This window comes from Mauremys mutica, chromosome 10 (genome assembly GCF_020497125.1).
Source record: "Mauremys mutica isolate MM-2020 ecotype Southern chromosome 10, ASM2049712v1, whole genome shotgun sequence".
In the NCBI taxonomy this organism is placed as follows: Eukaryota; Metazoa; Chordata; order Testudines; family Geoemydidae; genus Mauremys; species Mauremys mutica.
This window is the reverse complement of record NC_059081.1, coordinates 14,339,464-14,366,806: the sequence shown is the minus strand read 5'-3', so window position 1 is coordinate 14,366,806 and position 27,343 is coordinate 14,339,464. Positions and strand designations below refer to the sequence as shown.

Below are 27,343 nucleotides of genomic sequence, written 5' to 3'. Positions count from 1 at the left end.
ACTTCCTGTTCTCCCTGGAGGCGAATAGGTCTATCTGGGGAAACCCCCACCTCCGGAAGATTGTGTGTACGACATCTGGACGGAGGGACCACTCGTGGGAGAGGAACGACCTGCTGAGATGGTCGGCCAGCGTGTTCTGCACTCCCGGAAGAAAGGATGCTTCCAGGTGAATTGAGTGGGTCACGCAGAAGTCCCACAGGAGCATCGCTTCCTTGCAGAGCGGGGAGGAGCGGGCTCCGCCTTGTTTGTTCACATAAAACATCGCTGTCGTGTTGTCCGTGAACACCGCTACGCATTGGCCTTGCAGACGGGCGCGGAAGGTGTGGCACGCCAAGCGACTTGCCCGCAGCTCCCTGACGTTGATGTGGAGGGAGAGCTCCTGGGGCGACCAGAGGCCCTGGGTGTGAAGGTCGCCCAGGTGTGCCCCCCATCCCAACGCTGAGGCATCTGTTGTCAGTGTCATGGACGGACGAGGAGGGCGGAACGGGACTCCTGCGCATACGACCTCTGGGTTCAGCCACCAATTGAGCGAAGCTAGGGTAGGCTTCGTGACCGTGACTACTCTGTCTATGGAGTCGCGGTGTGGGCGGTACACCGACACCAGCCAAGATTGAAATGGGCGAAGATGCAGTCTCGCGTAGGCGGTGACAAACGTGCACGACGCCATGTGGCCCAGGAGGCGTAGGCAGGACCGAACCGTCGTAGTGGGAAAAGCGTGCAGGTCTTGGATGATGGAGACCATCGTCTGGTGTCGAGCACGAGGGAGGCAGGCCCTGGCCACCGTGGAGTCGAGGACCGCTCCTATAAACTCCACTCTCTGCGATGGAGTCAGCGAGGACTTCTCGGCATTGACGAGAAGGCCTAGAGTCCGAAACAGGGAGAGTATCTCGGCAATTTGGTCTGCTACCAATTGGCAGGATGGCCCGCGAACCAGCCAGTCGTCGAGATAAGGGTAGACATGAACTCGACAATGGCGGAGGTCTGCAGCAACTACTGCCATGCATTTGGTGAAGACCCTCGGCGCGGTGGATAGGCCGAAGGGTAGCACCGCAAACTGGTAGTGCGCACCGTTGACCACAAAACGCAAGTAGCGTCGATGGGGAGGGTAAATAGCGATATGGAAGTATGCGTCCTTCATGTCGAGGGCGGCAAACCAGTCTCCCGGATCCAGGGAAGGAATGATGGTCCCCAAGGTTACCATGCGAAATTTGAGCTTGACCATGTACTTGTTGAGCTCCCGGAGGTCCAGGATGGGTCTGAGGCCTCCTTTCGCCTTGGGGATGAGGAAATAACGGGAATAGAATCCCCTGCCCTGCCTGTCTTGCGGCACCTCCTCTATGGCACCCAACCTCAACAGAGTCTCGACCTCTTGCAAGAGGCATTGCTCGTGAGAGGGGTCCCTGAAGAGGGACGGGGAAGGTGGGTGGGAAGGAGGGGGTGAAATTAACTGAAGGTGGTAATCATACTGGATAGTACGGAGTACCCAGCTGTCCGATGTTATTTGGGACCACGCTGGGAGGAAGCGGGAAAGGCGGTTGCAAAACAAAGGGGTTGGATCCTGGGAATAGACTGATGAGCCGTCCTCGGGCGTCCCATCAAAACTGTTGTTTGGGCCCTTGCGGGGCCTTGGACGACGCCTGGGTCTGGTTGCGCCTGCTGCCTCAAGGTCTACGGCGGTTGAGGCCGTTGCGCCGACTATTATAGGGCCTTGACCTGGCCTGGGTAAAAGGCCGGAAGGGTTGCTGTTGGCGGAAGGAGCGCCTCTGGGTAGCTGGTGTGTGCATACCCAGAGTGCGGATAGCTACACGACCGTCCTTCAGGGTCTGTATTCGAGTCCGTTTTCTCTGAGAACAGGCCGTGAGTCTCAAAGGGCAGGTCTTGTAGGGTATACTGCACCTCCGGCGGTAAGGTGGAGGACTGTAGCCAGGAGATGCGCCGCATAGTTACTCCAGAGGCCAAGGTTCTGGCCCCCGAGTCCGCCGAATCCAGCACCGCCTGGATGGAAGAGCGGGAGGCTGTCCTGCCCTCTTCGACCAGAGCCGAAAACTCCTGGCGGGAAGCCGTCGGGATCAGTTCCGCATATTTCGTGAGGGACAAGAAAATGTCAAATGCGTACCGGGCTAAGAGGGCCAGCTGGTTTGCAATGCGCAGCTGAAGACCCCCCGCCGAATACACCTTGCGGCCCAGCAAGTCCATGCGCCTGGCGTCCTTCGACTTCGGTGCTGGGGCTGGCTGACCGTGCCGCTCCTGGTCGTTAACAGACTGGACGACCAGTGAGTCCGGAGTGGGGTGAGTGTACAGATACTCGTATCCCACGGGGGGGACCGAGTATTTACGTTCAACGCCCCTTGCAGTAGGGGGGACGGACGCCGGCGACTGCCAGATGGTCGTGGCATTTTTCTGAATTGTTTTGATAAAAGGTAGGGCCACCCGCGTCGGGGCCTCCGCGCCGATGACGTTTGTCACCGGGTCCTCATCTTCCGGAACCTCCGCCACCGGGAGGTCAGTGGCCTTTGCCACCCTGCGAAGAAGGTCCTGGTGGGCCCGCAGGTCAATTGGGGGAGGGTCCACCGTAGCGGCACCTGCCACCGCCTCATCCGGAGAGGAAGATGAAGAGAAAGTCTGTACCACCACCTCTGCCGGAGGCTGGTCAGGGGCTTGGGAGGTTGACGGAAGCACTGCAGGATCTGACGATGGTAGGGTCTCTCCCAGTGGTGTTGGGGGAGGGCGGCTCACCGTGGCCTCTGGTACTCTGCGTTCAGCACCCACTGGGTGCTGGGACAAGGGGAGCCCTTGGGACTCATGGCAGGCCCAAGGGACCCAAAAACCCCACTGCTGGTGTCCAAGGTGTTGGCTCTGGGTGGGAGCCCGGAGATCTGACTCGCTGCCCGCCTGGGAGGCGACCGATGGCTGACGCGAAGGCCACGGGGGGGCAGAGGCGCTGATGGAGTGCGCCGCGGAAGTAGGCAACTTGTCCCCGGACGGTGCCGAGGAGCGGTGCCGGCCGTCACGGTGCCAGGATGGCGATCTGGACCGTCGACCACTTCGGTACCGGGAGCCTGAGCGTGACCTCGATCGTCGGTGGAGAGAGCGGCTGCGGGAGTCGCGACATCGAGAGCGGTACCGGGAATTGGATCTCCGACGGTACCGTCGGTCCGGTGACCAGGACCGTGAGCGGTGCCAGGAGTGCGACCAGTACCGCGAGACTGAGCGGTACCGGGACTGCGACCGGTGCCGGGACGGGGTGCGGTACTGAGACTGGGATCGGTGCCGGGATCGGGACCGACGTGACGGCGACCGTTGCCTGGATTGGGACCGGGTCCGAGGCTTGGAGCATCGTCCATCTCTCCCGTCAGGGGTCTGGGGCCGCATCATTGCCGGCTTGCCCAACGATTGAACAGCCCGCACCGGCGGTGCCGGGGGCTGGAGGCTCGGTGCCTCTACGAGCTGAATAAGCTCTCTCGCCGTCACAAATGTTTCAGGCGTGGACGGGAGATGGAGCTCTACCACGGCCGGCGCCGGGGAGCAGGGAGGTACCAGACTCGACGGCGCTTCAGGTGCCGGAGTCAACGGGACCGTGCACGGCTTGTGCACTACCACAGCCGGTGCCGAAGGTGGCTGGGTAAGCTGTCCCAAAGCTGCAGGTTTAGGAGCTGGGTGCGCCGTCTTCCACTTCCTCTGGGGGGAGAGGGAACGGTGCCGGGACTTCGGTGCCGTCTGCGTCCCTTTAGGAGCCTCGGTACCGGGACGGCTCGGTGCCGCTGGTGCGCTGCGCGCCGAGGATGGTTTCGGCGGCGCCGGGGACGGAGCGGGGGGCTGAAGTGCCGCCTCCGTAAGGAGCTGTTTAAGTCGAGAGTCTCGCTCCTTTCTTGTGCGCGGCTTGAATGCCGTGCAAATCGGGCACTTATCTGTCCTGTGCGATTCCCCGAGGCAGCGCAGGCAGGAATCGTGCGGGTCGCCGATGGGCATAGGCCGCTGGCAAGCCGCACAGGGCTTAAAGCCCGGTGCCTTGGGCATGAGCCCGCACCGGCTGTGGAAGAAGAGGGGCTAACCCCTCTAATTCCCTACTATACTATGACTATCACAACTATAACGACTAACTTATTCAACTAATCTAACTACTATATACACTAAAGATATGGAGAAACGCTAGGGCTGTGGAGGTGAGAGAGCACTCCACTGTTCCAACTGGCCGTCACGGGCGGTAAGAAGGAACTGAGGAGCGGACGGGCCGGCTGGGGTATATAACAGGCGCCATAGCGGCGCCACTCCAGGGGGCGCTCAGCCGGCCCGCCGGAGTTGCTAGGGTAAAAATGTTCCGGAGAGCCGTGCACGCACGGCGCGCACACCTAACTGGAATGCATAGGAGCAATCACTCGAAGAAGAACTAAGTGTGTTCAAAGGACATTTGAAACAAACTACCAAGAGAAGTGGTGGATTCTCCACTTACTGAAATCTTCAAATCACGACTGGCTGCCTTTCTGGAAAATATGCTTTAGTCAAGCACTGGTTACTGAGTTCAATACAGGAAAAATAACTAGGTGAAAGATGATGTAATAATCCTTTCCACCCTTAATCAAATGAATATATGAATCTTTGTCCCTAGCCCAGGGGTCGGCAACCGGTGGCTCGCGGCTCGCCAGGGTAAGCACCCTGGCGGGCCGGCCCGGTTTGTTTATCTGCCGCGTCGGCAAGCTCGGCCGATCGCGGCTCCCACTGGCCGCGGTTCGCGGTCCCAGGCCAATGCGGGAGGCAGGAAGCGGCGCGAGCCGAGGGATGTTCTGGCCGCGGCGTCCTGCCTCCCGCATTGGCCTGGGACCGCGAACCGCGGCCAGTGGGAGCCGCGATCGGCCGAACTTGCCGACGCGGCAGATAAACAAACCGGGCCGGCCTGCCAGGGTGCTTACCCTGGCGAGCCGCCGGTTGCCGACCCCTGCCCTAGCCCATAGGAAATCAGGCATCAGGAGGAGGAACACCATCCCCATGCATTATCCAGGTTGTAGCCCCACACTGTAAGGAGATTAACACATAGTAAGGTAGTAAAGTACACTACCATTGGCGCACTGTCTCTTTTATAGCAACTGTAGTTTAGGAAGGAGCAACTGAAAAGATTGTTTACATCAGGTGATTGATCCATTCTGTGCTCAGGAAGTTGTGTGTCCTTTAGGATAGATAGTAGACAGGCTTGGAAGGATTACATTTTTAATTGGTAAATGTCATGATACACTGATTTCACACACACACACACACACACACACACACACACACACACACTTCCATCAATAACTTAAATTTACAGATAGAGTAAGAAAAATGCTGCTTGAAACCTTATTTGATTTATGGATATTTACTTTGAAAATTTTGGCATTTGTTGACAATTGGTGTTTAAAGGTTATAATGCTAACTTTTTGAATCTCAATATCTGACAACTATTGTTTGTCACACCCCTCAATTTCTTACAATTGAGAAAATTTAAATAAATAAAATCTATTAAAATGCTTAAAAATAAACATTGATATTTAATCTAATTCTGCCAAGCCTATAGATAGTTTATACTGCCCATAAGAAGGTCTCTCTCAAAGGAGTGGCCCTAATTATTCCCAAGCGTTTTTCACTAATCAGAGGGGCAATGGTTTCAGTTGTAAATGGTAACAGATTACCACCACAGCTTTCAGAGCCTGCAGGTGAGAGACTGACCCATCCAGCTCAGCTTTGGCTGATTGCAGTACTATTATCTCCTCCTCTCTGGTACTATGTCCACTGAGCTGGAAAAAACAGTTTAACTCCTGGTTTCTTGAGGCGGGGAATTTGAGTCAGAAATCATGCTAGGAAGTGGTGCTCTGTAAGCTGCCACCATAGTTTGTCAAGTAGGGTGTTCAAGCAAGGTCCACAGCTCTTTAAATTTCCTCCCACGCATGGGTCCCAGAGAGCTTGAATTCAGTGACTTTTAGAGCAAGGTTTATCTCATTTCTAGGCTTTCACAAATGACTGTGCTGTTTTTAGTTTGTCTCAGCTTATCCAGAAAAAGGCAGTTGGGTCTGATTAGCTGGCCGACTACCATGAAAGTTCTGCAAGACTGTGGAAGCTTTTGGTGAAGGAGGGCTACAATGACTTTAGAATCTCCAACTACTCCAGCACAAGGACTTGCAAATTCCTTCTGCTGATGACTGGATTCAGATAGGGACTTTGGTCATCATTGCCACAATCTACTATCCCCTTTTCATTCATTGACCATCATTTACGATGCACGGTGACCTAAGATCATGAAAGGCAGTGAGAGCTCAGTTAATGGCTTTGGATAGCAGATAGTGGTCATGTCCACCTAGCTGCAATCTGGTATAATCACTGACCTCAGGCGAAGGGAGTTCTAGAAGTCTGTCATACATTTGCACTCATACTGGACAGCATCAGAGCCAAGAAAGACTGTTTTATTTAAAACCTTATACTTGGCTGCAACTTGACAAGGACCATAATTTATTTTCTCCCAAGAGGAGGAACAGCCAGAGGTACAATCTGACCGAGTACCCACAGTAAGTGCATCCTCATTAGAGCTTCTCATGAAGGTTAAGAGCTGAAAAGTTCTCTTTTCCCTTAAGAGCTTTTGTTGTACATGAGTAGCAGCTGTGGTTAAGAAAGTAGTTAGCATAATTCCATTTTTTGTCCATACAAATGGTATTAATTCTGAGAGCTGCTGAGCACTTACAAATCCTATCTAATGTTTTTGAAAACAAGGTACCAGGAATTGGAGAATAGTTTTGTCAAATATAAACCTGGTCTGCACAGAGAAGTTTAAAGATTGAGATGTTACTGGTTACTAGGGCTGCAGGGCAGAACTTTGTTCTTTGGCATAAATAAAACCCATCCTTTGGGACTAAATGTCCATATAGATGCATTTTCAGTGGAGGGTTCCCTTTGATTTCATTTTCTCAGGACGTCTTCATTATCTCTTCAGGACTATAAAGGGCACAGGGTTTGACATAAGACTTTTTCTTACTTGCTATTTGAATACACAAGTGCAAGAAGCTAGGAGGGTTTAAAAATGTAATTTGTCGGTTTTGTTAGGACTCTGCATGAATTTAATGTTGATAAAAAGTGCCAGATCGACAGCTCTGTAGATAGAAATCTATTTGTCCACAGTTAGTCGCAGTATAGCTAGTGGCAATGAAAGATTCCTTCCAACATGATGGCCTCACTTCTCCCCAAACATTTCATGTTTCAACCCTGACTCAAAGGGACAAATCACAGGCTGAGATGTATGTTTGTGACCAGTTTCCTTTTGGAGTTAGCCTGAGACCTACATACAACTCATTACATGCAGACTGTTGAATGACCACTTTGAATTGATGTTTAAATCGTAACCTCTTCACAACACGTAGGTCATCTTCAAATCAGCACTTAACACACTCTTTGGATCATACAAATAATCAACAAATCAATTTTTGTTCACAATCAATAGAAGCCAATGCACTACAAGTGGAAAACTTTGTATTCTATTTAGGGCTGTCGATTAATCGTAGTTAACTCCCGCGATTAACTTAAACAAATCATGATTAATCACAGTTAATTGCACTGTTAAATTTCAATTGGTATTCTGTTTATGAAATATTTTTCCACATTTTCAAATATATTTATTTCAACTACAACACAGAATACAAAGTGTACACCGCTCACTTTATATTTTTATTACAAATATTTGCACTGTAAAAATGGGATAAAAAAGAAATAGTTTTCAATTCACCTCATATAAGTACTGTAGTGCACTCTCTTTATCATTAAAATGCAACTTACAAAATGTAGATTTTTTTTGTTACGTAACTGCACTCAAAAACAAAACAATGCAAAACTTTAGAGCCTACAAGTCCACTCAGTCCTACTTCTTGTTCAGCCAATCATAAGACAAACAAGTTTGTTTACATTTACTGGAAATAAAACATTACCTCACTTCTTATTTACAATGTCACTAGAAAGTGAAAACAGAAGTTTGCATGGGACTTTTGTGGCCAGCATTGCAAGGTATTAACATGCCAGATATTCTAAACATTCGGCCACCATTCCAGAGAACATGCTTCCATGCTGATGACTCTCGTTTTGGAAAAAAAAAAAAAGGAAAAAGGAAAAAGAAAGCGTTAATTAAATTTGTGACTGAACTCCTTGGGGGAGAATTGTATGTCTCCGGCTCTGTTTTACCCACATTCTGCCATGTATTTCATGTTACAGCAGTCTCAGATGATGACTCAGCACATGTTGTTCATTTTAAGAACACTTTCGCTGCAGATTCGACAAAAAGCAAAGAAGGTACCAATGTGAGATTTCTACAGGTAACTACAGAACTTGACCCAAGGTTTAGGAATCCAAAGTGCCTTCCAAAATCTGAGAGGGATGAGGTGTGGAACATGCTTTCAGAAGTCTTAAAAGAGCAACACTCCAAAGCAGAAACTCCAATACAGAAACTACAAAACCTGAACCACCAAAAAAGAAAAATCAACCTTCTGCTGGTGGCATCTAACTCAGATGATGAAAATGAACATGAGTCGGTCTGTGCTGCCTTGGACTGTTATCAAGCAGAACCCGTCATCAGCATGGACACATGTCCTCTGAAATGATGGCTGATGCATGAAGGGACATATAAATCTTTAGTGCATCTAGCATGTAAATATCTTGCGACGCCAGCTACAATAGTGCCATGTGAATGCCTGTTCTCACTTTCAGGTGACAATGTAAACAAGAAGCGGGCAGCATTATCTCCTGCAAATGTAAACAAACTTGTTTGTCTGAGCTATTAGCTGAACAGGAAATAGGACTGGGTGGACTTCTGGGCTCTTAAATTTTACATTGTTTTAGTTTTGAGTTCAGTTATTTTTTGTACATAATTCTACATTTGAAAGTTCAACTTTCATGATAAAGTGATTGCACTATGGTACTTGTATTAGGCGAATTAAAAATACGATTTATTTTGTTTCTTTCCAGTGCAATTATTTGTAATAAAAAATAAATATAAAGTGAACTACTGTACACTTTGTATTCTGTGTTGTAATTAAAATCAAGATATTTGAAAATGTAGAAAACATCCAAAATATTTAAATAAATGGTATTCTATTATTTAACAGTGCGATTGAGATTAATTTTTTTTAATTGCACGAGTAATCACGACTAATTTTTAACAGATTGACAGCCCTAATTCTATTATTAATCCTTGAGGGATGAGGCATGACGCAGAGATGCGTGGCAGTACGTCCGCCTAGGAGCTGACGGATGTTGCCGGTTCCAAGGAGACATGGAGCCAGGTAGGGAGCCTGCCAGCCCCGCCAATCACCCCCCAGCACCAGCGGGAGTCCCGGGTTGCACACCGCCACCTGCCCCCCCCCAGCATCTGCGGCGCACCCCTGCCCCAGATAACCTTCCCAGCACTCCCCCGGGCCGCCCCATCCCCAAGTACAAGTCATGGAAAGGTCACAGGCCATGAATTTTTGTTGACTACCTGTGACCTGTCTATGAGTTTTTACGAAAAACACCTGTGACTAAAACACAGCCTTACAAATAACTCATTCGTAATAAACTAAATCAAGTGAAGCATTCAAGACAGGTTCAATCAGAAGAACTCTAACAGTAGTGCTGGTGTGTTTTGCACTTTCACTACAGTTCGATATAATCTGCGATAATTTTATCCTAAAGCTTTTCACACACAGGAAGGCAATGCTAGTACATTGCATTTCTTCTTTCCTTCATACATTTCAGGTTCCAGTATTAAAAAATACCAAACAAAACCAAAAAACACATACACAGTCTTTCAGTGATACAGTTATTAATCACACTGAACTATTAATATGCTTATTTTATGATATTCCAACTGAATTTATATGGTGCACGTTAGCTTCTAATAGAAGAGTGTAGACATGGACACATTTTTACCCACACAAGCCTTGACCAATATTCTGACTTAACTCTCTCACCATGTAATCACTTTGCAGACAGCAGTCAGTGCTGGCACTGATAAGAACAATCCTTTATGTATTTTTTTTAAAAAAGAGGTATTTTTGACACTACACACAACCAATTCTTTTAGTTCTGTCACTTGTATAATTTCCTTCCCAGTTAAGAAACAGCAAAGAAGCTTTCTGGCATACTCACATTAGAGGAATCTCTCACACCTTAGTAAGAGCAAACCTAATTTGGTACAAACGGCCCTTTAAAAAGGCGGTGGAAAAACATATGCTTCATAGCAACATTCTGTCAAGATTTTAAAAAGGGAGGCTCCCCCAACCTTGTGATAAACCTACTCTTTCAAGAGAGGTGCAGGACTGCAGAATCCAGTCATTTATCTTCTTAAAGAAAAACACCATCTTATAGCAATGAAAGGAGGAAACCCTGCATGGCAAATAAACTTATAAGACTAACTTCACTGGGAATGTGCAGCAAGTACTTTGAGAGTACACAACCTGTATTCTTTGAAACAGTGGGAGGAATTCAAAGTTAAGAATGGTAGAGGGAGGCCTTGTAGATGCAACCACCTTTTGAAATTATTATTTAAACACCTATCTTGACACAATATGGTACATGCAAAAGGCAAAAAACAGTTCTCAGAATCTCTTTCTGGGCTTTTGGACACGTCACGCCTGGCAAGAATGATCAAGATTAACAAAGCTGGGGAAGAACAGCAACTCCATCAAGGACAGGGATGTCACTGCCAATTACCCTTTAATTTGGGATTTAAATAGAGGTTTCTGGAAATTGGGAAGTTGTTAATGCTTCAATGAGCTGTGTTTGATAATACCCTCAACTTCCTCTTCTATTACATGCACATGAGGAAGGATCCTGTTCTGTAATATCTAGTAAATTCAATTTTACATGTGATACATTTTGGTCTGACTTGAATCAGTTCTTATTTTCTAGATTATTAATCATCGTTCTACTGTAATAGTCAAGGTCCTGCTGCCTTCTTTCAGAACAGAAGAAATGTAACATTGAAATATGACCCTATGGCTTCTGTTCTTCCATTCCTTTATAATAGAGAAAGGCAGGGAATTTGCCATAGCCTCTGTTGAGTTATAGGGTTTATCTCATAAGTGGGAAAGCTCCATACCTCATAAGTGTCAACGAAAAGGAAGAAATATGAGAAGACTATTGGACATAAGAACGACCTATAACTCATATCTGGCAGTGATGTATTATACGTATTAATTGCTCGAAGAGCCAGATTTTCGTTTCACAGTACTGTAAAAAACAATCTCAGTAGAATACAATAAATTGAGCTAACAAACAAACAAAACTAATTGCCTTGATTAATGAAGCAGCAAGGATTTGGTTTTGACAATGCTAGTTACTGAATCAGCACCCAGTCATATGACTGGGAATGGGGTCCCAATGAGAGTAATGTCCCAGTTCCACAAACACTTATGCTTGTGCTTATCTTTACTCACATAAGCAGTCCCACTGAAGCCCAGGGGACTATTTGTGTGCTTAAAGCCAATCAGGTAAGCACGTATCAGCAGGATTAGGGCCTTTGTTCCAAGGCTGTTCTCAGTCACAGAACAGGGTGTTGATTCAGGCCCCAACTCAGCAAAGAACTTAAGCACATGCTTAAGCTCATCCCTATTCAGGAAAGCTATTAAGCACATAATTCGCATTGACTTCCAGGTTCCAACAAGACCTAAGCACGTGCTTAAACGTTTTCCTGCTTAGGGATATTTTCCTGAATCGTGTTTTCACTATTTAGCACTGTCAGAAATGATGCTTTATAGAAGCCACTGCAAACTAATTGTCTTACCAGGGCCTAAATGATCAAATATGATTTGATAAAATGTAACCAGAAAAGAAACATACCTTTTCAGCATACTCCGACACTATCTGCTTGATCTCATCAGATTGGAGTCCAACAATCTGACCTACTGTGCTAGCTGTTAACCTGCCCTGCAATTAAACCAAGAAGCATTTATTGAAACTTTGGGACAATCTGTAGTAATAAATTGTAGGTTTGTTTGTAAGGCACCTCCCCCAGAACTATATAAATATAATACTATTTTAATGTAATCAAATCTGTTTATAAAATAATGAAGCATGTAATGAAGTTCATCTTCCCCAGAACTCAGTAAACAAATGAAGCTTCTTACATGCCCTCCAGGAAGAAATGTAACTACTGAGGCTTCCTTCATAGCGCCAATAATTCAACTAAATTTGAAGTCACCTTTGCAGATTGTCAAAGTGCTTTAGCTCTTGGACAATATATATTTTTGCATTGTGCATAAAATAGCATTCTGTAACAGGAATCAATTTGGATCACCAACTTTTGAGCCAAATTATTGCCATGTAGGTGTGTGAAATAGTGTTAATCCTAAATCACGTGTTTAGGGAAGCCAAATCTCTCTCCTAAAATGAAGAATTCAAGGAGACATCTGATCACAAGGCAAATCTGTCATGTCCACCATTTGTCAAATGAATTTCTGTCCATTTGGTACATCAGAAAATGTGAAAGGTATCAAGATTTTCAAAATAGTACTGACAATGTTTACTATGTTTATTGATACAGCCGAAATCACTATGAAATTGCAGGGAAAGGATAATAATGCAAACAAGCAACATTTAGATGTTATGTCAAAGTTATCAAATCCTAGATGTGATGTGTTGAATGCAATGAAATGCGCACAGTATTTTCTCCAGTAAGAGAAATACCCCATCAGATCCCTACCTTAGCTCTATAAGTAAAAGTGTGAGAAAGTCTAGGTTACACAAAGGCTTCATATGTTTAAATGCCATTTCAAGGGCAGTTGCACTGTAGTATGTTTATTTATGCAGAAACCACTTAATAAGCAGCACTAGGATTATGCAAAGGCCACAATCATTATTTTAGGGTGAAAGATTTTAAGTCAGAAGTCTTATGAAAAGTCCTGTCTCATGCTCAATCATCTTTCCCTGCATCCATTTTTAATATATAATTTCAGTACCTCATGCAGACATACAACTATTAACCATATTTCAGGAACAATGACAGCTTTCAAAGCCAGTGGCAGATATAGAGAGGAAATTCAGGGGCACAAGTAATTTAAGTGTTGTTAACCATGTTGAACTGATTTATTATACAGCAAAAAACCAGACTTCTGGGATTGGAGCACTCTATTATTTTAATCTCTGTAAGGACACACCAGTCCTTTTATCTGACTATCAAAGTCTCAATGCACTTTGGGCCCAACCCCAAATCCTAATCAAGTCAATGGGATTCTCTCTGCTGATAAATTTGGTTTGAATTCTGATGGCTAAGATATATCAATGCACATAAATGTTGAAACTGTTGCTTTGCTTTAAGTATTGCTTACCTCTTCTGTTGCCATTGCAGCCATTCCAGTCATCAGTGTTTTAATGCGAAGCTAATGAGAAAAGATATCATTGCAAGATAAGAGATAACATGTGAACAAAACAATTAGCATTAGAGGCCTTTAAATACTTAGTATACGTCTGTTCTAGGAGTGTTCTCATCAGCCAATCAATCCAATTTGCATTCTATTTGAATGCTCCTAACAGAAGAGAAAATTTAGCAGTTGCTAAAATTATTCCACCCAGAAAGTTCTCTGATTACAGTAAGGACTCAGTTCATGTGGCGCCTATGACACTCAGCTCCCATCATTGTCAATGGGAGATGAGGCCACTGAGCTACTCCTTTCCCAAAACGGCATTAACAGGATCAGGTCCTAAGTAGGAATGACTCCATGGTTGCAAAACAAAATGATGGCCAGGTTTTTACATGGAAAATCCTAAGTGAACATTTACTTTTTGTGCATCTGTTTATTATCCCATATTTCCCTATCTGAAAGGAACTCATTGCTCTGCTAAGCTATTGAACTTTTCCTCTTTGCGGAGAGGGAAGAGAACATGCTGTGCTTTTTACATTGTCCCCAAGCTATTAATATCTAAGCCCTCTGCGTGCGTGCGTGTGTCACACCTCTTCAGCAGCTTGAAGGTCATCATCATCATAGGCATCAGCCTTTCCTGCCCCTGCAAGTCCTGTAGGTAGTACCATTTTCTTGTCTTCAGCCTGTATGAGGAAAATAAATATACCACATAGCTACATGATAAAATAATACAAGCAATCAAAGGGTTATGAAAGTAAAACAAGGAGGAAACTGGAATTCAGCTGTTATATTTAAATAACTGAAATATATTGTCCTATACTGCCTAGTGTCCAAGTTCAGGCCCTGCCCAAGCAAGTGCAACTCACTTTGAGTTTAATGGGAATCCAGCCTGTGTAAGACTAATGGCTATTTAGTCCCCCCCATCTCTGTGTATGGTATAGCAGGTCAAATATCAGAAAGCAGCATTTTTTACAAGTGTATTTTAATATACATAAAATCTAAATTTAGATCAAAGGAGTGGTTTAAAATCTGTGCACCTGAAAACACATTTTAAATATAAAATGGGGGACTGTCCACTTTCAGAAGAATTAATTCTGTTAAGGTAAGTAGCATTCCCCAGAGATTTATACTGTATTTCTTGACACCACGTCATCACTCTGCCCAAACATTTAAGTCTTCTCTCTTGTAGTGGCTTAATTCAGATGACAAATGGCGACACTCTGACATATTGGCTAACAAAGCCAATAGGACTTTGTGAAGGGACATGGTCATATTTTATGGACTGCACCTCAGTCACAGTTGCAGATTGGTTTATTTTTTCACCCGCAACCACAGAGTTAGAAATATCTTATTTTATATTACCTGAATATTAAATTTATAAGTTAAACTTTGGTTTGCTGCTGGTTCTTCACATACCCCACCGCTAACCATATTATGCTTTCCTACCAACCTGCAACAGGATATGCTCACAATTTGATGCATTATCTATATCAGTAAGAACATCTTGTTACTGAAACAAAGTAATATTGTGCTGCAGCATGTTCTATTTCTATGGGTGTATTAAATTATACAATTTGTAGGGCTGTCAAGCGATTTAAAAGAGTATTCATGATTAATCGCACTGTTAAGAAATAAAGTACAATAAATATTTATGGATGTTTTCTGTATTTTCCAATATTTTCCCACTTCTTGTTCAGTCAATTGCTCAAACAAGTTTGTTTACATTTGCAGATAATGCTGCCCACTTCTTGTTTACAATGTCTCCTGAAAGTGAGAACAGGGGCTCACATGGCACTGTTGTAGCCAGTGTCGCAGGATATTTACATGCCAGATGCACGAAAGATTCATGTTACTTCATGTTTCAACCACCATTCCAGAGGGCATGAGTCCATGCTGATGATGGGTTCTGCTTGATAACTATCCAAAGACAGTGCAGACAGAAGCATGTTCATTTTCATCATGTGAGTCAGATGCCACCAGCAGAAGGTTGATTTTCTTTTTTAGTGGTTCAGGTTTTGTAATTTCTGCATCGGAATGTTGCTCTTTTAAGACATGCTCCACACCTTGTCCCTTTCGGTTTTGGAAGGCACTTCAGATTCTCAAACCTTGGGTCGAGTGCTGTAGCGATCTTTAGAAATCTCACATTGGTACCCTCTTTGCATTTTGTCAAAACTGCAGCAAACGTGTTCTTAAAATGAATGATGTGCTGAGTCATCATCCGAGACTATTAAAACATGAAATACATGGTAGAATGCAGGTAAAACACATCCGGAGACATACAATTCTCCCCCAAGGAGTTCAGTCACAAATTTAATAAACACTTTTTTTTTAAAAAACGAGTGTCATCAGCATGGAAGCATGTCCTCTGGAATGTTGGCCGAAGCATGAAGAGGCATATGAATGTTTAGCATATCTGGCACATAAATACCTTGCAATGCTGGCTACAAAAGTCCCATGCATACGCCTGGTCTCACTTTCAGGTGACATTGTAAATAAAAAGCAGCAGCATTATCTCCCATAAATGTAAACAGACTTGTTTGTTTTAGCAATTGGCTGAACAAGACTGAGTAGACTTGTAGGCTCTAAAGTTCTGCATTGTTTTGTTTTTGAGTGCAGTTATGTAACAAAAGAAATTCTACATTTTGTAAGTTGCACTTTCACAATAAAGAGATCTCACTACAGTACTTGTATGAGGTGAACTGAAAAGTACTATATCATTTATCATTTTTACAGTGCAAATATTTGTAATAATAAAGTGAGCACTCTACACTTCGTATTCTGTGTTGTAATTGAAATCAATATATTTGAAAATGTAGAAAAACATCAAAAAATATTAAATAAATTTCAATTGGTATTCCATTGTTTAACAATGCAATTAAAACTGTGATTAATCATAATTTTTAATTGGTTAATTTTTTTAGTTAATTGTGTCAGTGAACTACGATTAAATTGACAGCCCTAAAAATTGTATATGCACAGTACTAGTAAGAGCATTATTTCATTGAAAACAAAAACAAAGCATGGTCACATTAGCTATAATAAGGGACAATCCTACAATGTTTTGTTCAAGGCACAGCATAATACATTTGTATCACAGCATATTATCCTTTGCGTGATCATTGCTTGAAAACATTTTTATCTAATCAAATGACTTAGCAGTCTGTTATTGGATTTGTGTCAAAAGATTGTGAAAGCAGCCTGACATGACCTTTTTAAGGGGTATTTTCAATGTCGGGAGAGAATTTAAAAAAAAAAAGAGGCAGAAATCAATTATATCTTTCATGGGCTGCAAAGCTTTAGTTTCATTTATCAATTAAAAAAAAGGCAACAAAACACACAAGCCTGCTGACTTCATAGCCTTCCTTCAAGATTTTCCAGAATTGAGGTTTCTTTAGAAGAGAAAAAATACAATTCCTTCCTCTTTGACCACACTGTTTCTTAATTTATATCAGTAATCAATATTACCCCTTACCTTCTCCATTTTGCCTGCTTGTCTGCTAAATCCATACCTCCTAAAACACACATGAAAAAAGTCAAAGAAATGTGTTGCTGGAACAACCAATATTCTCAATTTCATAAATACACATGTATTATTTTTCTATACCTAAGGAATGCACTAAGAGGTAAATTCTGTAACACAACAAAAAAGCCAGCTTTGGGTTAGTTACTGAATGCCCCAATAAAATAGACTTTATGGCATATTTTCAATTTACATTTTCATTTCCCCACCAATCTTTCTATACTGTAATTCCACAGAGCTGCAATCAACATTCTATAGTGCTCATGTCTGGAGAGCAACATGCTCTTACTTAGGGAAGGCTTAAGCATTGGTGGAGGAAAGTAAACCTTAGCAGTTATTTATATATGCCTGATTCACGAAAGCACTTAAGTTCCACGAAAGTCAATGAAGAGGACTCGTGCAATGCTTAAACGCTTCTCTGAATTGCAATTTTTTTTCCTATATCAAGGCCTTAAGTCCTTACAGCACTAAATACTGTGCTAGACCCAGGCCAGTTGGGAACAGCAGAGTAGTAGAAGGGAGATATACTGGCCACTGGAGAAGCAGTTTTCTGTTCCCTGAGTGACCAGAGCAGGGGCTACTCCAGGCTAATGAGAACACCTGACTCCAATTAACCTGCTAAGAGTCAGGTGAGGCTGTTAAGCACCTGACTCTAATTAAGGCCCCTCTGATGCTATAAAAGGGCTCACTCCAGTCAGGCCAAAGGGAGCCAGAGGAGAGGAAGTTTATGTGAGGAGCTGAGAGTGGGCAGACATACTGCTGGAGGACTGAGAAGTACAAGCATTATCAGACATCAGGAGGAAGGCCCAATGGTGAGGACATAGCACGTGTTGGGAGGAGCCCATGGGGAAGTAGCCCAGGGACTTGTAGCTGTCACGCAACTGTACCAGGAGGCACTCTAGACAGCTGCAGTCCACAGGGCCCTGGGCTGGAACCCCGAGTAGAGGACAGGCCCAGGTTCCCCCCAAACCTCCCAACTCCTGATCAAACACAGGAGGCATTGACCTGGACTGTGGCTTCTACCAGAGGGGAAGGTCTCTGGGCTGTTTCCCGACCCACAGGGTGAATCTGTGAGGCGAGCAAATCCACCAATAAGCACAGGACCTACTAAGGTAGAGAAGGAACTTTGTCACAATACATACACACAAATGGGCTTTTGGTTTAATTTTTTCCTCAAAGAAAAGCTTATCCCCTGCTAACTCACTTTTTTAAACAGAGTGTATTTTGTTGTTATGCACAACTTTTCACAAGTAACCAAATGTTATTAGGTCAGAAATGAGTAACCAAGCTCAGCATTATGAAGACCCACCAAAAAAAAAAAAAGTTGTGTGTGTATACACACACACACACACAGAAGCTTGGCATTCTTGGAAAAATTATTTGGAGATAAGACTGTTTAAAGTGGTGTTTGCTGTAGAAAGAGTTTCTAACATCTTGTGAATAAAAGTAGTAAAAATTTTAACAAAGGCTCTCAGTGATATCAGGGTTGTTTCCCACTAGCTGCCCACTTATCTCCTTCAACCTTTATATTTTCAGGGTCAAATTCAGCCTTTGATTATGCCAACACAACTCCAAGCCTTAAGAACCTTATCTACACTAGAAAGTTCTACTACTTTAACTGTGCTGGTAAAGTTAAAGCAGTACAATCCTCCTCTTCTGGATGCAGTGATACCAGTTTAAAGGTGCTTTATACTGGCATAGCTGTTCCCATATGGGAAGGGGAATTAGCTATAAAAAGTCCTCTATATAATTGCATCCACACCAGGGGTTATACCAGTATAACTATTTCAGCAATAAATAAATATATAAATCACAATCCTAACAGGTACAGTTACACTGGTACAAAACTTATGCATATACCATGCCTTATAGCATCGACTGTACTACAAACTGATATATTAGAACCTTTGCCTCCAAATTATTTTGTGATATGTAAATAAGAGATGGTGATATAAGCCCTGAACCAAAGCCCACAGAACTCAGATTTCTGGGCTTCGGATTAGGGTTTTGGCCAACCTATGAGCTTTAAACATAGAAAGACTAGCAGAAGAAAAGACAAATGAGAATATGGCAGCAGATATTCAGTGTCTATAGCCATATTATGCCACACGCCATAACTGTATATAGTAATGCCCATCTGTTTCTCCAGGCATTTGGAAGGAATGGAGTAGAAGGCTAAATGGGCTTTATAATTACTATGTCTGCGGTGAAGGAGTCTTAGGGCTAGTGCACATGATAAATGTAGTCTTGTTTCAAACAGGATTATATTAACATGTACTAAGGAACTTTTAGTGTGCATCAGCAGGGTCCACATGGGCCACTTAGTGTGCAAGATGCTGGTGGGAACTAGAATTTACACCTGAATTAGTTCGGACTAAGGTATTGTATAGAGACAGCCTGATTCAATTACTGTACTATGTCTGATATGCATTTGTTGGAACGGGATCAATGGTCCATTCCAATACTATTATGGCAGTTACAACATTTAAGGTTACCACTTGCACCTTTGTGGAATGTGTCTCATTCCTTAAGTACAGCTGCTTATTTTATTTTAATTTACATCATCCTACATTATACCTAATAATACCAGTCTAAACTTTATAATGTTTGCCCCTTTGCTAGCACTTAAGCTTTTGTAATCATCCTTAGTCTATTAAACTCTGATTTCTGCTTCCCATTTTCCTCAGCAACTTTTACTATATATTTTATCTTTCTCCTCTCTCTGACTACCACCACTTTTGGCTGGCAGGTTCAATGCAGACCTATGATCACACAAACTTTCTTCTCTGATCAAATGCTACGCAGTTTATGCCAGAGTTTCAGATCTTCTCTGTAATCATAATTCTGTACATATCACATGTCCTCATTTGTTGCTTATTGTGCCATATCAAAAATGGTTCTCTCTAGTCAGAAGTCCCATAACATTCCTGTTATAATGTGTTATGCAAGATATCCATACTTAATCCATTACAACTCTGCAATATTCCTAGTTTTCTCCAAGTTCCCTTCACTTTTTATAAATCAGCCTAAATTTCTTCAGTTCCTAACAGCATGCTATACATACTGTAATAACTAAGGGGGCTAATATCAGCTCAAACGATCAGTCTAACAAATTTCCAGTCATGCCCACTACCCTGCAAACTGCATGCCTCTAGTCTCCTTTCATTTCCTACTGAAGCTCATTGAACTTGTACATGAGCTTTTTAACAAACCTTGTATTTTAAGCACATTGTTTCATGAGTTCTCATTAATTCATGACTGAATCTAACAAAAACCTCATTTCCACTACAAGACCTTTTTATCCTTCAAGACCTTTTTATCCTTTGTCCATCCCTATTTTCATTTGCTCTCTCAGTACTTGCCCTTTCTTCTAAAGTCCTAGTTTAAACCTCCTTATGCTGCAGCTTTATCTGTTCTTTCCATCAGTTTGGTTCCTCTTTCTTCAGGTGTATCCTGACCACGCCTCCAAATGTTCTGCAACATTTAAGCCAAAATCATTACTGATCATCCACAAGATGAAAGTTTCCTTGGTTTACTCCATCTTTCAAACTGCCCATTCAGATTCTTAAATGTAGTGGGCCTGGAAGAACACCAAAACCTTCCTTTAATTTAAAAAAGCCACACCACTACCCAGAATTTTATGTTCCTGAGATTTTTTTTTTACTCTCGCTTGCTGGGGTCAAATCTGCTGATCTAAACCAGAATTCTCAGGATTTAAATGGGCTGTCCTAACAGCGGGGGGGGGGGGGGGGAGGAGAAGAAGAGAGAATCTACTAGCACACAAGTCAAAATCATTCCCAGCAGAGTGCCACCAACTGGTGCAGAAACTAGTATTTCATTAAAAAAAAAAGTCTAGCTTAGATCATTGCAAAGAATATTTTCCAATAGTAAATTGGAGTGTAGCAGAGACTGATGTTTAATGGAATGCAATAGCCACTCCCAACTGTAACATTTTTCTTTATAAAAGTAAAAATAAAATTAATTATGAATGAAGTGGCTACAAGTCACAAGTAATTAAAAACTAATCATAATTAATTCCACCCTTAATTGCCCTTTTAAAATACGAAGTTTTCCAAATGAACAAAAACTTCAGGGAGAAGCCAGCAATTTTATTCATTCAAGAAGGTATTTTTAAAAACGGTAGATTCATGGGAATATTTCAATTAGAAATCAGCAAAATTCTGCAGCCTTTGGACAAACTCCCACTGACTCGTTTCAAAGCATATTGCAAGATTTCTCAACACAGTAGCTAAGGAACATTTACTCATTTTCAGTCACAAATGTGCGGCTGTCTCATTTCAAGCTTATGGCACACAGTTTTTGTAAATGTTAGATTTGTTACAGAATTATTAGCTACTATATACAGGAACTCCTCACTTAATGTAGTTATGTTCCTGAAAAATGTGACTAAGCGAAACGATGTTAAGCGAATCCAATTTCCCCATAAGAATTAATGAGGGGGTTAGGCTCCAGAGAATTTTTTTTCACCAGACAAAAGACTGTGTGTGTGTGTGTGTGTATATATATATATATATATATATATATATACACACACACACACACACACACACACACACACACACACACAGTATAAGTTTTAAACAAACTATTTAATACTGGTACACAATGATGATGATTGTGAAGCTTCATTGAGGTGGAGGAGTCAGAGGGTGGGATATTTCCCAGGGAATGCCTTACTGCTAAATGAACTAGCAATTGACTGAGCCCTCAAGGGTTAACACTCTACAAGGCAGCAGGAAAGGAGGGAGGGCAGACAGACAGAGACACACCCTGTGTGTGAGAGAAAATGGGCATTTCCCCTTTAAGTAGTTGACCCCAGGCTTAAGTACACTGCCTTGTTAATTAATCAGATTGCTGAGACCAGAGATGGCAGCTACTGCCTAGAACCTCCCTCCATCCATGGCGTGTTCCCCCTGCTCTATGGAAGATGGAGTAAGCAGGGTGCAGGAGCAGGGGGGAGGGGGAGACACCTTGACATTACCCCCCCCCTTTTCCCCTCCCCCTGTACAGCAAACAGGTATCTCCGGGAGCAGCTCCATGGCAGTGGTGGGAGGGACAGCTGCTGCACAGGGAACTTAGGGAGTGGGGAGCTGATGGGGGGCTGCTGGTCCACCCTGGTTCCCACCAGCTAGCTGCAACACGCTGCTCTTCCTGCAAGCAGTGGACAAAACAGGCGGCTGCCAAAGGACATTAGAAGGAAGCAGCAAAGAGTCCTGTGGCACCTTATAGACTAACTACTATAGACTAAAAGTGTGGCGTGAACCTTAGACTCCTCATCTATACCTGCCCCTGGAAATTTCCACTACATGCATCCGACGAAGTGGGTATTCACCCAAGAAAGCTAATGCTCCAAAATGTCTGTTAGTCTATAAGGTGCCACAGGACTCTTTGCTGCTTTTACAGATCCAGACTAACACGGCTACCCCTCTGATACTTGACACATTAGAAGGAAGCATTTCACAACTTTAAACAATCATGTTCCCTAATTGATCAGCAACTTAACCTTGAAACAAAAAGTTAACCAGGATGACTTTAAGTGAGGAGTTCCTGTACACAACAGGCATCTTATTTCCTGAAGCACTAGAGAGATTGTGATGATAGAGTAGTGTCCTGAACAGATCCAGAGATCCCACTAGAACTACTTACACTCAATGGCAAATACTTATTTTTCCACGCCAACCTGCTAATATTTAATATCTATATTGAAATTCATTGAAAAATAATGTTCTTTGGTTAGCTTATGTATAGCATTCAAAGGTGCAAGCATGTGTGCTGAGTGAAAGGAGAGTCTTTTCTCATATTTGCATTCCACATATAACAGAACTTTTGAGGTAAGAACATACTGCAGATTTTATTCCACTATTATTGTCAATGAGCAGGAAAGAAAATGTTAGTCAGTCCATGCTGCCATCGCCAAATACACAGAGAATGAGAGGAAACGTTACAAAGCATGCTCCAACTCAGGGCACCGATGCTGCCTTAAAATAAAAGTCAAAAGGAACAAAAAGGAAAATACTCACAGTAAAGAGTCAGTAAATCTAAGGTAGGGGAGGAGGGATGAAAAAAAGATACAAGGAAGGAAGAAGGATATAAAACTCAATACTAGCTGAAGAACTTAGAAAGAGATCACAGTGGAAAAGTCATCTAGTAAGGGAGGCTTAAGTATTATTAAGCTAAGAAAATATTAGAAATAGAAGTTGGAAACAAAGTTTATTAGTAACCCCAGTTCTTTCTTCCCAAATACTGAACATGTTTCTCCCCCCTCCCCCAATTTATCTCATAAGAAACTGGAAAGATTTCAAAAAGGCAACAGATATTTGCAAATATTTATTTTCAGTTAGCTGTGTCTCTCTTCATCTGGAAGTTTGTTGGCATACAGGCAGCATCAGTTCTATAGCCACAATTCAGTCTCCTGAGGTATTAACCACATCCTCACCATTTCAAAACAAAAGAATAACCCCACTGCACTTCAATCCCCTTTCTTTCAGACTTCCTGAAAACCAACATTGGTTAAAGATCACAGCTGAAAGTCTCAACCCAGTTAGAAGTGTCAGGAATCTAGATTTTTTTTTTTTTTTTTTTTTTTTTTACATGCAGAGATCAACCATGTACAATAAACTATCATTTATATGGTCGTGGTGTTAACAGACCTCACTCAGGGAATGAATCTCCACTGTGTTAGGCACTGTACATATCAACAAGACAGCCCTTGCCCCAAAGTGTTTATAGTTTAAGTAAACTTAAAAATGTGAAACCAAACATCTCTTTAAACCTGAGCAGTCTGCATGAAAATAAAAGGGTTCCAAACAAACAAAAAAACATAGGTTGCTAGACTTATACAATATAAAGCATTTGAACCACATCAGGATAAGTGAACAGTTAACACTGATGAGACCCACTCACCTGCCATATTCTAAAAGTGTGGCGTGAACCTTAGACTCCTCATCTAGCAGCTCTTCTGCTCCAGCCTGACGTTTGTATTTTCTCTGGGGTTTATAAACCTCCTACAAGATAGTAAACAAATTCAGAGATTGTCAAGAACGTCTCCTAAATAAATGGTTTTATTTTCTAAATGGATAATGAGCAATCCCACGTTCAACAGCCCACCTCCTCCATCCATGCGGCTTTGAATTCTGTTTCTGCAATTAGGTTTGTACACCCTGACCAAGTTAGACCTAAAAGGCTTCCTAGAGCACCTCTTTTCTTTCTCCCTCTTCTTTTTTTTCTAATATTACACATGAATATTTCACAAAAGGCATAATTTGTTCAATTTGCCATTTTAAGGACATCTGAAAAGATGGCCAAAACCAAAACAGATGCCTGTTTAAATGAAAAAAACCTATAATTAAACAGACAGCTTCAGTGACTGGGAATTATGTCTTAATTGGATAATTAAATTTAATTATCTACTTAATGACTGCTCCTTTAGCCAGTCACATAGGAGGGGGAAATGGATTCTATTATATTGTAAGGAAAAAAAGCATGCAGGGAAAAAAATTCCCAGCATTCTATCAACCAAAATTAATCAATGCCATATTGTAGCCAAGTTAAAGAATGTTTGATACAATTAAATTAGTTGGAGAGAAGTGCACTAAATACAGTAGAATCTCAGAGTTATGAACTGACCAGTCAACCACACCCCTCATTTAGAACCTGAGGTATGCAATCAGCAGAAGAGACCAATAAAAGCAAATACTGTACAGTACAGCACTGTGTTAATCTACTAAAACAAATAAAGGGAAGTTTAAAAAACATTTAACGAGGTAAGGAAACTGTCTGTCCTTGTTTCATATAAATTAATAGGGTTAAAAGCAGCATTTTTCTTCTGCATGGTAAAGTTTCAAAGCTGTATTAAGTCAATGTTCAGTTGTAACCTTTTGAAAGAAACGTAACGTTTTGTTCAGAGTTGCGAACCTCCATTCCCAAGGTGTTCATAACTGAGGTTCTACTGTACCATGCAGGATCACTAAGGCCATGTCTAGATGCCTTATACCAGAATAGCTTATTCTCCTTCCTGTGTGGGAACAGTTATACCGGTATAAGCACAAATATACTACACTGTGGGGCCATACTACAAACTACATTCGTATAATGAAGCAGTACAACTTTTATGTATAACAAAGACCTAAGAGTATTTCAGGGAAGTAACAAAAGAACTACTGGAACCAGGATATGAAGCACTTTTAATGGGGCTATTTTTGTCATTTGTTTGGTGCAGGGAGAGGCAAATACATGAGACATTCTGCAACTGGAACAATTGTTTTTAAAAAGTGATTTATAAATCTCTATAAAACATTAAAAATGAAGATCCATAAGTACTACGGGCAGTGAAAATACTGGAAAAACAGATCCAAAGATGTGTTGTCAACTCTTCTGATTTTACTGCCAGGTTTGTAATGTTTGGTGTTTTCCTTAAAGCCCCAGCTATCAGAGTCAGTTGACTAAGTGCGAGTCAGCTCTCTCTTTCTCTCAAAAATGCACATTTCTAGCCTTAGCCCTCATGGCTGCAGAGAAGCTTGAAAACATGAACCTTAAAGGCTCCAAGACCAGAAAGGTAATACCCCACCACATTTTTTAAAAAATGTCACAAATTTTAAGCCAATCTCATGTTTTGGAGGGGCTTGATTCATGATGTTTGAATGCTTGAGGCTGGTAATGCAACTAAATGTTAAACACAGGGAAAAGCAAGCCTCGTATTTTTCCATTTAGCCAGTATCAGGAAAACTAGTGGATGTGGTATTTTATCATGTGGGATGATGGCTTCAAAGATTTTAAAAAGCCAGAAGAGACAATAGTGATTTTCTAGTCTGACCTCCTGTGTAACAGACCAAGATTTTCACCCAGCAACTCTTGCATCAAGCCCATAACTTCTTGATAAAGTAAAACATATCTTTAGAAATTCTGATTTATAAAGACTTCAAGTGAGCAAGAATCAACCAAGTCTCTTAGTAAGTTGCCAATTACTCTCACTTTTATCTACACCTTATTTCTAGTCTGAATTTGTCTAGCTTCTCCTTCCAGCCACTGGATCTGGACTTTGAGAGCTTTTACTATCAGGTGTCTCCCTGTCTCGACCTATGCTAAGGACTGGAATTCATCATAGCAATTATAGCGTGCACAAATACACCACAAATATTAGTCTTAGCATCAGATAATTGTGTAGATGAACGTTAAACTACTTACTGAGAATCTCAATTTCATAGCACATTCATCTTTCATCAGTAGCAGCTCTAGTTCCATTGAAAAGATTATTCGGTCATCTGGATTAATTATTAAAACTATGGACTTAAAGACCTACCCACTGTACTCCAGGGGAATATGAAATGAAATTTATGGTTATGGCCAGGACTGAAGGCTGGCAAAGGGAATATTAAGAATTAGTAATAGTGACTACATTTATTTGATCCTCTTTTAGAGAAGATGTTCTCTTCCCACAAATTCCAGTGCAAGGACATAAGGATGACCTGCAAAGGTGACTTTTCCCCACTACTTAATTATGTAGAATGAAGGTTTGGGAGGGTTTCTTCCCTGCAAGAAAAGTTATTCTGCTAATTTTCTGCATTATAAACTCAAGTTGTCTGGCTTGCAAGTTTCCACGGCCTTGTCTCCATAAGACACCTACCAGCAACACTGATGGTAGCAACAGTGGAAGCTATAGTGAAGACAGAGCACAGGTATTTTTTTTTTGTTTTTTTACTGCTGTGCTGTTTAATGATACTTTGAGCAGGGAGGAAAAAAACAAGAGTGATAGACCCCCAACCTCTGAAGTTGCAAAGATGGAAAATTACAGGTCTCAATTTTCTTTAGTCTTATCTACACTGGGAATGCACCTCCATTTCAACTACCTAAATAGCTTAGCATAGACCAGGAAAGCTACAGTTTACTCTGGTGAGAATTACTACTGTAAGCTTCGCTTTTCTGGATCTCCTTGTCTATGCCAAGAGGCAGCTACATACTTGGCCACTAATGGCTGGAAGCAGGACAGTTTCCAATATAAACAAGGCAATACTGTAGACTCAGCCTACGATAACTGGAGAACCAATTAAATGTCTAAAGCAGCAGGATGATGAAAACCAACAACTGACAGAGAAAAGTGCATTTGAAACCAAGGTTAGTTTGTAGCAGCTGAAGTGCGTACAGCCTACTCCTGTAAGAGGTAACTTTTTTATAATGGAGATTCTGCAAGCTTCCATTTGCACCTCTGCAGTTCCTGTGAAAAATCTCCACATTTCAGAAACCAAGGTTAGGTGAGATCGGCTTCAACTGCATTTCTCCTTGCATAGAGCCAACTCTGAAAAGACACACTTTTCTAGGCAACCAGAACAGTTAAATTGAGCTCTTTGCGGCAGGCTGATACTTGACAATCATAGATAAGTTTGTGATAAGAACCAGCAGATTACAAAAAGAGGTAATTGATAAAAAAATTGCCCAGTTTGTTTATGCAACGAACTCTCCTTTCCGT

The 27,343-nt window shown here is 42.4% G+C and overlaps 1 protein-coding gene across 1 annotated transcript in view; it reads right to left on the bottom strand.

The window, feature by feature from the left end:
• Nucleotides 1-27,343, bottom strand: part of CCDC93 (coiled-coil domain containing 93) — a 98,989-nt gene that overhangs the window by 50,432 nt on the left and 21,214 nt on the right. The window contains exons 7-11 of the mRNA XM_045032720.1: nt 23,785-23,885; nt 16,813-16,852; nt 13,931-14,023; nt 13,308-13,358; nt 11,821-11,907 (exon numbers count right to left, since the gene is read on the bottom strand). Of these exons, the coding sequence (XP_044888655.1) occupies nt 11,821-11,907; nt 13,308-13,358; nt 13,931-14,023; nt 16,813-16,852; nt 23,785-23,885 (372 nt within the window). The remainder of the gene's footprint in view (nt 1-11,820; nt 11,908-13,307; nt 13,359-13,930; nt 14,024-16,812; nt 16,853-23,784; nt 23,886-27,343) is intronic.